This window comes from Triticum dicoccoides, chromosome 3A (assembly GCF_002162155.2).
Source record: "Triticum dicoccoides isolate Atlit2015 ecotype Zavitan chromosome 3A, WEW_v2.0, whole genome shotgun sequence".
Taxonomy (NCBI): Eukaryota; Viridiplantae; Streptophyta; class Magnoliopsida; order Poales; family Poaceae; genus Triticum; species Triticum dicoccoides.
This window is the reverse complement of record NC_041384.1, coordinates 596,823,721-596,832,360: the sequence shown is the minus strand read 5'-3', so window position 1 is coordinate 596,832,360 and position 8,640 is coordinate 596,823,721. Positions and strand designations below refer to the sequence as shown.

General features: G+C 42.5%; 1 protein-coding gene across 1 annotated transcript; it reads right to left on the bottom strand.

The window, feature by feature from the left end:
- Positions 1 to 1,573: 1,573 nt before the first annotated feature.
- Positions 1,574 to 7,428, bottom strand: LOC119269458 (probable methyltransferase PMT23). The gene is made up of 8 exons (XM_037551289.1): positions 6,483 to 7,428; positions 5,707 to 5,856; positions 5,036 to 5,306; positions 4,386 to 4,496; positions 3,671 to 3,839; positions 3,059 to 3,322; positions 2,366 to 2,560; positions 1,574 to 2,258 (listed from the first exon to the last, which is right to left on the bottom strand). The coding sequence occupies exons 1-8, from the start codon at positions 7,251 to 7,253 to the stop codon at positions 2,060 to 2,062; spliced, it is 2,130 nt and encodes a 709-aa protein (XP_037407186.1). The 5' UTR covers positions 7,254 to 7,428; the 3' UTR covers positions 1,574 to 2,059.
- Between the last annotated feature and the right edge of the window lie 1,212 nt (positions 7,429 to 8,640).

The following is an 8,640-nucleotide window of genomic DNA, read 5'->3' as shown; positions in this document are numbered from 1 at the left end:
CGTGCAAAATCTTCTGGAGAGAACTCTGTACCATCCATATTGTGAATTGAGGAAACCTGCCCACCATCTCAGTAGGATCTATCTCAGGGAAAAAGGCTTTGGCTCAGGCGAGAACCATGTGATAGGCAAACTATTTTGAGCCAAAGTCCACTGAAAGAATTTTAGTTTTCTTTCAATCTTGAGCCTCCAGATCAAATCAAGTTCAGGATTGGCAATAGAGCTAATGAACTGGCGGAGTAGGCTGATCTGAAAGTGTATTGCTTAGCCTCCGTCCAATTCCAGTGGATGGCGTCTCGATCTTCAGTAAGAGTAACATTCTGAACATTTTCCCAAAGCTGTAGGAAAGCATGTAGTTTATCATGGGAGTATAGTCTTTCCATCCTCTTCATCCATCTTTGGTGTTGCAGTTCCCGAGTGACAGTATGGTTCCTCCTGCGATCCAACTTGAAAAGAGTGAGCGCAAGTTCTTTTTGAGCAACCCCATCAAGCCATTTTGACTTCCAGAAACTTGCACTATGCCCATCTCCTAGGCGCACAGTGGTTGATGCATTGAAAAGCTGCATATCTAATTCAGAGCAAGGTAGTTGCATGCCGAACCAGGGACGAGGTTGAGTCTGTCATGCGAACCAAGCCCACCATACTTTTTGAGGTGCAAACCTGCTGCCAATTGACTGCATAGTTCCCTTAGCCTCCTCATCGCCACCTTTCCATAGAAATCTTCTCCTTAGCTTATCAATCCTTTTGATTATCATTTGCTGGGGGCGAACAACGTCAAAAAGTAGATGGTGATAGATGTAAGAACCGAGTTTATCAGCGTAAGCTAACCCACTTTGTTCATTAGCTTGCCTCTCCATCCTGCCAGCTTGCAGCAATCTTATCGATCAATATTTGAAATCAGCTCGCCTAAGCTTGCGAAGGCTAAGGGGAAGCCCAAGGTATTTACATGGCAAGGAATCGATGGTTTTAGCAAACTCTAAGAGCACCTCAGTGATCAGCTGGTCATCACAGCAAATGGGGAAGGCCGAGGACTTGTTTAAGTTGGCGAAAAGCCGAGACCCACATGCCGAAACTATTGATTGGGTGGCCTTCATCTCCTGTTTGTAAGGGTTTAAGAAAAGAGCGGCAGCATCGGCGTATAGGCTTACTCCGATAGAGGTCAATTTGTGCATGATAGGCTTGAAGATACCAGCTTCAATGACGTGCGCGAAGATGCGCTGTAGAGGTTCAATGGCAAGCAAGAACAGGAATTGAGAGAGGGGGTCGCCTTGTTGCAAGCGTCGTCGAACAGCAGCCCAGGTGCGCCATTCTGAATTACCTGGGAGGAAGTGGGGGAAAGTGATATTGCAATGCATCTCTGACCAAAACCCATGTGGCAGAGCACCTCGAGTAGGCAATGCCATCTGACGAAGTCAAAAGCCTCGGCAATGTCCAACTTCAGGAAGATTGCACCTTTCTTGGCCCTGTGCAGACTCTGAATGAGTTTCTGGACATAGAGAAAGTTGTCTTGAAATGCACCGCTCAACAACCTGATTCACGAGTTCATAAATAATGAAGACAGACGGCACAAGATGGAGTACTTTGAAGGACGAAATGAAATTTATTGCTGAAATGCAAAATCAGCGAAGCATGGTCCTACAAGACATGCTCCCGTTCCAGCACCCACAAACTTGTTACCACTAAACTATTTGCTACAGTAGTACTCTATTGCTATAGCCACAGGCTTAAGTTGTGTTACAAAAAATCTCTGCACAGCAAAATCAAAGGCAAGATCGCACTAACTGCAAACAAATCGAGAAAGATCCTTTACATGGGGGCTGCCGAGTGTCATCTCTGCTACACAAAGAATCAATGCAATCAAAATTCAAAGAATCAGGTCACTTGGTTTACCAATCATCCGAAGGACAAGCTGGAATCACAACGATTAAGAGCTTGTTCTGTCAGGGATCTCCTGTTTACCAATCATCTGAAGGAAAAGCAGGAATCACCACGTGTAAGAACCTGTGCTGTCAGAGTACGCTTGTTTACCAATCACCTGAAGGAGAAGCATGAATCATCGCAATTAAGAGCCTGTACTGTCAGGGCGCCAGAAACTCTTCCTGGCAACAAGAAATTGCCGCCTCATAATAGCGGTCTTGTAATGCAGAGAGCGAAGAATGCGGTCCATTTTTCTGATCATTCCAATATTGTCTTGCAACACAAACCATCTACCAGGTCTAAGTATCCTGTCAATTTCCGCTGCTATTTCAATGATATCACACCTAAAACAAAAGCATAGGCATAGGCATAAGCTTGCTTGCACAACTATAGAAGAGAATGTTATAATGTACAGTACCAGTTATTCAAGACTCAAGGCAAGCTAGTGTACCTATTTGCGAGGCTCTGAAGGAGATAGCTCATGTGAAGAAGATCATAGGTTCGTGGGTATGTATTAAAAGATTCACACCAGTCATGATATACACCTATCAAACCTCTGTTGAAAATGATAGGCAAAGTGTCTGGCTGATCAAAGGGTACAACATTCATCACCCATAAAGGTCGATCAATGAATGATGCTGCAAATCTGGAATAAGAAATCAACTTTGATAAATATCTTAACATGAAACGAAGCATGTAACTAGAGTGGTCGGCATTTTGAAGGAAATTAGGAGCTGTGAAAACAAAAAATGCTATACTTCAAGCAAACGCAACCAGCCAAAGGAAATCAGGAATCATGTAAACATGTCGTATGTGCTTTAAAGATGGGTCATTAATTTAACAATCTAGTGGCAATCAACTAGATACCATTTTTTTTCTAAATTCATTGCTGAGAATAAGTAAAAACAGTATCCTCCTGTCTTCTGCAACCAAAAGATACTCAATAAGGAATGACAAGTACTGGGTCCAGTGCCTTAACTGTGCTCATCAATAGTCAGAATATAAACCAACTAACAGTCTACACTATTCAGCAAACAAAGGGCAAACATCTTCAACGGGATCTAGCAGAAGCACCAAATATATGAATGTCATGACTTGTTAAAAAAAAGTCTATTGCATAAAGGAACAAACTGAGTTTCCTTACCCTCCAAAGCCAGCATTCATGTCCATAACATTCCGAATACTAGACCAATTAACTGCAAATTCACTGGAATATACTTCTGAAATAAGGCCATTCCAGTTTTTTGTATCAGAATCAAAATTTTCTTGAGAAAACCAAGTAGAAGAATTCTCAGATGAAGTTGAAGATCTGATGTTAAGCCTTTCAGGCCAGGATATGGGCCAACTATTTCCTTCACTTGACTTTGACAGAACAGGCAACAAGAGACAACTGTCGAGAGGAGTATACCTGAATAGGATACATTAGAACATTAGTATTTATTATATCACTGGCATAAAGGAACATTACCATAAATATTATCTGATGCCTATATCTCCATAGCCAGCTACTTTCACATGGCACAAATCATACATGGCCCACCAATGCATCAATCCATCCGACAGAATGATCCTAACCACTGGTAACTACTCCCTCCGTCCCATAATATAAGAACATTTTTGACACTACACTGACACTAGTGTAGTGTCAAAAACGTTCTTATATTTTGGGACAGAGGGAGTATAAGACTAGCATATATTACAAGCCTGAACTGCATGTGACATTATATGAACCAAAGGTTATCCGAAGAAAATGTACCATGGAGAGCGGCCATTGCTCCCAGAGCATAGAGGTGGTTCATTATTTTTCCTCTCAGTGTAGCAAGAATTTGAGGTTGGCTTTTGGTAAATAACAACTCCAATCCTATTAACATCCTTTGATTTTACAACTGTCCTCCAGCAGATTGATTTGGTCAGAGTAACCATTGCTGCCAGAAGTTGAACACATCGAATTAGCAAGAAGTTGATCACCACATGGATGCAAAATAGACAGGGTTGTTGGCCTAAATACAAAAATTCTAGCTCCTAGGTAGTAATGCAAACCTGTTTTATTAACCTTAGTGGAAATGATGTCCAATTTTTAAAAAGTCTTACCACTTACCACTTGTCTAACTGAAAAGATGACTACCATTCATATGTCTTGAATGAATTAACTAATGAACTACATCAACTGACACAGCTACCTCATTGTCTGTCCATTGTTTTTTATGGATTCATGTTATTAGTTAGACGGTAAGAAACGGTTTTGCATGTTGATATAACAAAATGAAAGTATATACGAGATCATAATTTTTGTATATGGTGCTATTATATATGCTTAGAGATCATGAAACCTTGCCAGAGACAAATTATCTCCAGTTCAGTAAACATGCATAATTTGTTCAACACTAATAGTAGGCTTTGTTCAACGCTAATAGTAAGCTGAAAACTTATGTTGATAACAATCATTATGATGGGAAAATATAGATCTTAACCATTCCAGTCATCTTCATCTCTCTTGCCACGTCGATAGACTGGTGTCGCAGACCAGATGTAATATCCTCCAGGCCTGAGTACTCTATTGAGCTCCAACAATGGTTTTCCACCTGTACGCCCCAAGGTAGTAAAATTGTAAATTAAAAATGCTTGCACCAAGCCACCAACTAAAAAAAGCAAGGCGGGCAAAAGAGGTGGATTTGATGCTCCTGGAATCATATGGAACCCATTTTTATTTGCACTTCGAAAATACTCAAGCAACTCATATATTTAGAGCACATTACGATATGTGCAAATGCAATAATTTGTGCAAAATAATGATAATACATGCACTGCAAAATGAAAAAAAAACAGACTTAAATTACATAAGATGTGTATTGACTACTACTCTAAACGCTCTTATATTCCTTTACAGAGGGAGTATTTTTTTGTAGAGTACATGTGTGATCATATTTTTACACAGGAATTGCATGGCACATATTCTCACATGTTTTATATCCATGATTTTTTTTTCGAATTACACAAAACCAAAACATGGGATCATATGATCCTGGGAGCAGATTCCTTTCCTCCGCAAATGCTGAACCTTGAAAATAAATAGTAGCAAAACTACACAAGATAAATAGCAGGAATGGTTCAAAGTACTTGCCATCAGCATACCAGTGAACCCTACACCTTGCACAATGGATCACATCAAATGAATTATCAGGGAAGGGAAGTTTTTGTGTTCCAATCACTGCCAACAATGCCGGAATTCCCCGCTCTAGCGCAAATTGTATCTGAGCTTCATGCTCGTCTTTTGGGGCAATAGACATAGTAATGACATTCCTGTCAAGCAAGTATCCACCAAAGCTGGCAACACCACATCCAACATCCAGCACAGTTCTTGCATGAGTTCCCCATTTAATTTGTGGCATTATCTATTGAAACAGAATGACTGCAAGCTGTGAGATATCGCAAACAAAAAGGGGAGCTATTATATTAGCAATACTGAAGCCATAAAATAAGAACTTGCACCGATAATCATAGGAATGCACCATGTTTTTTTTTTTGAGCCGGGCATAACCCCTTTCCATTACTTGCATAACGGAAATACAAATAGTCTTAAGAGTTCAAAAGGAGACCTGGAAAGGGGAAATGCACCATGTATTTGATGTTGATTTTAGAAGCATGTCACTGAAACAATGAACTTACGTGTGCAGTCGTCTTAAAAGTTAAGTATCACCAAGAATGTGAATAAATAGATTTATCATCATAAATATGCAACTCCAATGGAAATTCATGAGGTCAAAAGCAAGTAAAGGGCACAAAATAATATACCTGTTCAATGAATCGGATGTATCTGGTCACACCTGCTTTAAATTGAGTTCCACCTCCAGGAAAGACAAAATAATTACCAGACTTCCTCACCCAGTTCTGGTCCTTCTTGTATTCCACTAGCTTTGGGTGAGGAACATTGTTATACCAAATCTGAAATTTGCAAAAGGAATATGCTATGACAAGGTTACAAGTCATGTTATATAAAAAAGAACATGCTCTAGCTTATTGCAAGCTTGAACATAGAAGAATCAGTGCCTAAGTACGTTATTATACATGCCCGAATATCTAGTGGATACACATGTAACCATGTGGCAAAGGTCGTTTGCAAGAAGCAGTTAAAAAGGGTGATTCATAAGTATTACCAAAAGGATATACACCCTTCCAACCTGAAACTAACAGTAGGACGGTATAACAAGATTTGACAATAAAGGGTACAATCCCAACAGAGCACTCTACTGTGTTTGGAGGATGTGCAAATATGCACATTTCTCCTCACAATCAACTGCACTAGCAAACCACACAGGACAACACTGCCTCTAATCGGACATAAGATCACAAATTAGCAATATTAAATTACTACTATGTTGTGGAATAAGCGAGCAAGCACTAGCAAACCACAGCACAAAGCTACCTTGTGGAATAAGCGAGTATTAATTAATCAGAGCATGAGAGCACGCCTTAGCCATGTTAAAGTACTACTACTACATTGTTCAATAATCAAACAAGCTGCGAAACCGCTTCCTCGTTTACCGAAGAAGACAAGCAGGCATCCTCACCATGTCACGGCTGCGCGGCCAGGGCAGGGGAAGCCGGTACCCCGCGGGGAGCGGCACCAGGCACCTCGGGCGCGGCTTCGTGGGGCAGTGCCGCTCCCGGTGCTCCATGTGCCGTATCGACTTGAGCGCCTTGACGGCCTTCACGTTGTCCAGGCACGGTATGTAGTCCGCGGGCTCGACCCGCCTCCCCACCGCGCACAATCCCCACGACGGTGCCTCCACCGGCTTCTCCTCCCCGCCGCCCCCCTTTGCGCCTCGTCCGCCCGAGACGCCGGCGGTGATCTCCTTTGTGTCGACCGATGTGCTCACTTGTGCAGCGGCAGCGGGCAGCATGCCGTGACCCAGCTGGGTTGCGTTGGTGTCAGCGACATCTGCAGTGGCGGCAGCCTCTGGTCGGGGTAGATCGGCGGCGCTGCTGCTGCTCCCGCCAGATGCTGTTTCGTGTGAAGATGCGTCGGCGGGGACCGGAATTGGGGTTTGGGGCGGCGATGGAGAGGAGACGGGCAATGGGGTTTGGGGAGGCGCTGGAGAGGAGACGGGCAATGGGGTTTGGGGCGGCGCCGAAGCGGAGATGGGCAGTGGGGTTTGGGGAGGCGCTGGAGCGGCGCGCGAGGAGGAGGAGGAGGAGAAGCGGGAGGTGGGGGAGAAGAAGAAGGGGAGAGCGGAAGGGGCGGGGCTGAGGAGGAGGAAGAGGGAGGAGAGGAGGATGAAGAGGGCGACGGAAATCGCGATGGGGCGCTTGCGATCGGAGAGGGCGGAGGAGATGGCCATTTCCTCTGCTTCCCGTGCGGGGACGGGAAGCCGGAGTTGCGGAAAGTGAGCGGGAAGGGGCAGGGGGAGAAGGTATATAGATCTCGGGGGACGCCGGGACGGCGGCCGTGGCCGGGGAAGGAGGTGCGGCGCTGTGGGGCGCGCGGTGGCGCGGGATGGTTTCAGTGAAGTGAGGACCCACACGGGCCAGGGAGGCCAGGAAGGTGAGCCTAGTCGGCTCTGTTTGTTGGGATATTTTTGCATGCCGGCGTGTGGGCAATTTTTGGTTGGCCATCAGGCCTGAACGGCAGGACCGAGCAGGAACAAGAGAGCTTCTCCGGGATTCCATTTTTCTTAATTCACACATGAGTCAGTTTACCAAAACATGTTTTATTACTTATTACTCCCTCCGTTCCTAAATATTTGTCTTTATAGACATTTCAAATGACTACTACATACGGATGTATGTAGACATATTTTAGAGTGTAGATTCACTCATTTTGCTCCGTATGTAGTCACTTGTTGAAATGCCTAGAAAGACAAGTATTTAGGAACGGAGGGAGTACTTACTAGTAAAAAGGGCCCGTGTGTTGCAACGGAAGAAAAAATTATGAACTTTTTTAAACTCATGAACAGTTTTCAAATTCATGAACACTTTAAAAAAATTCAAACATTTTTTGAATTCATGAACATTTTATACCATTTGCAAACATTTTTAAAAAAATATGTTGTATTTTAAATAATTTTCTTGAATCGGCGAACATTTCTAGAATGGATGAGCATTGTTTTGGAAATTGGTGAAACATTTTTTGAAATTCACGAACATCTTTTGAAATGCATGATCATTTTTAGGATCAGCAAAAAATTATAGAATGAATAAACTATTTTAAGTCACAAACAGTTTTTGAATTTTTAGGATATTTTTCCATTCATGAATATTTTTTGAATTGGCTAAAAGTTGTTTAATTCCATTAAAAATCATGAACATTTTTTGATTTCCTGAACATTTGTTTTCAAAATTTTGAACGCCTTTTGAATAAGCAAACATTATTTATAAAATCGCGAACATTTTTTGAATCCACAAACATTTTATTTCAAAATTCTCAATTTTTAATTTCCAAACCTTTTTGAATTCCCAAATTGTTTAAAGTAGAAAAAATGAAAACAAAAAGGAAAATAAAATTTCAAAAATAGGTCACTCGGACATGGGCCGGCCTAGGTGCCCAACAAATTGAGCCATATTGTTTACCAATACATGTTTCATTGCTTATTATAGTATTTTCAACACCCCTTTGGCCCTTCCCAGCCCTAGCTGCCGCCGCCAAGTGCCTGCCGCCATCTCGGTTCGTCGACGGTCTAGAAGCCTCGTCGGCGGCAAGAGAGGTCTGTTTCTTTTGTCTTTCCTTAG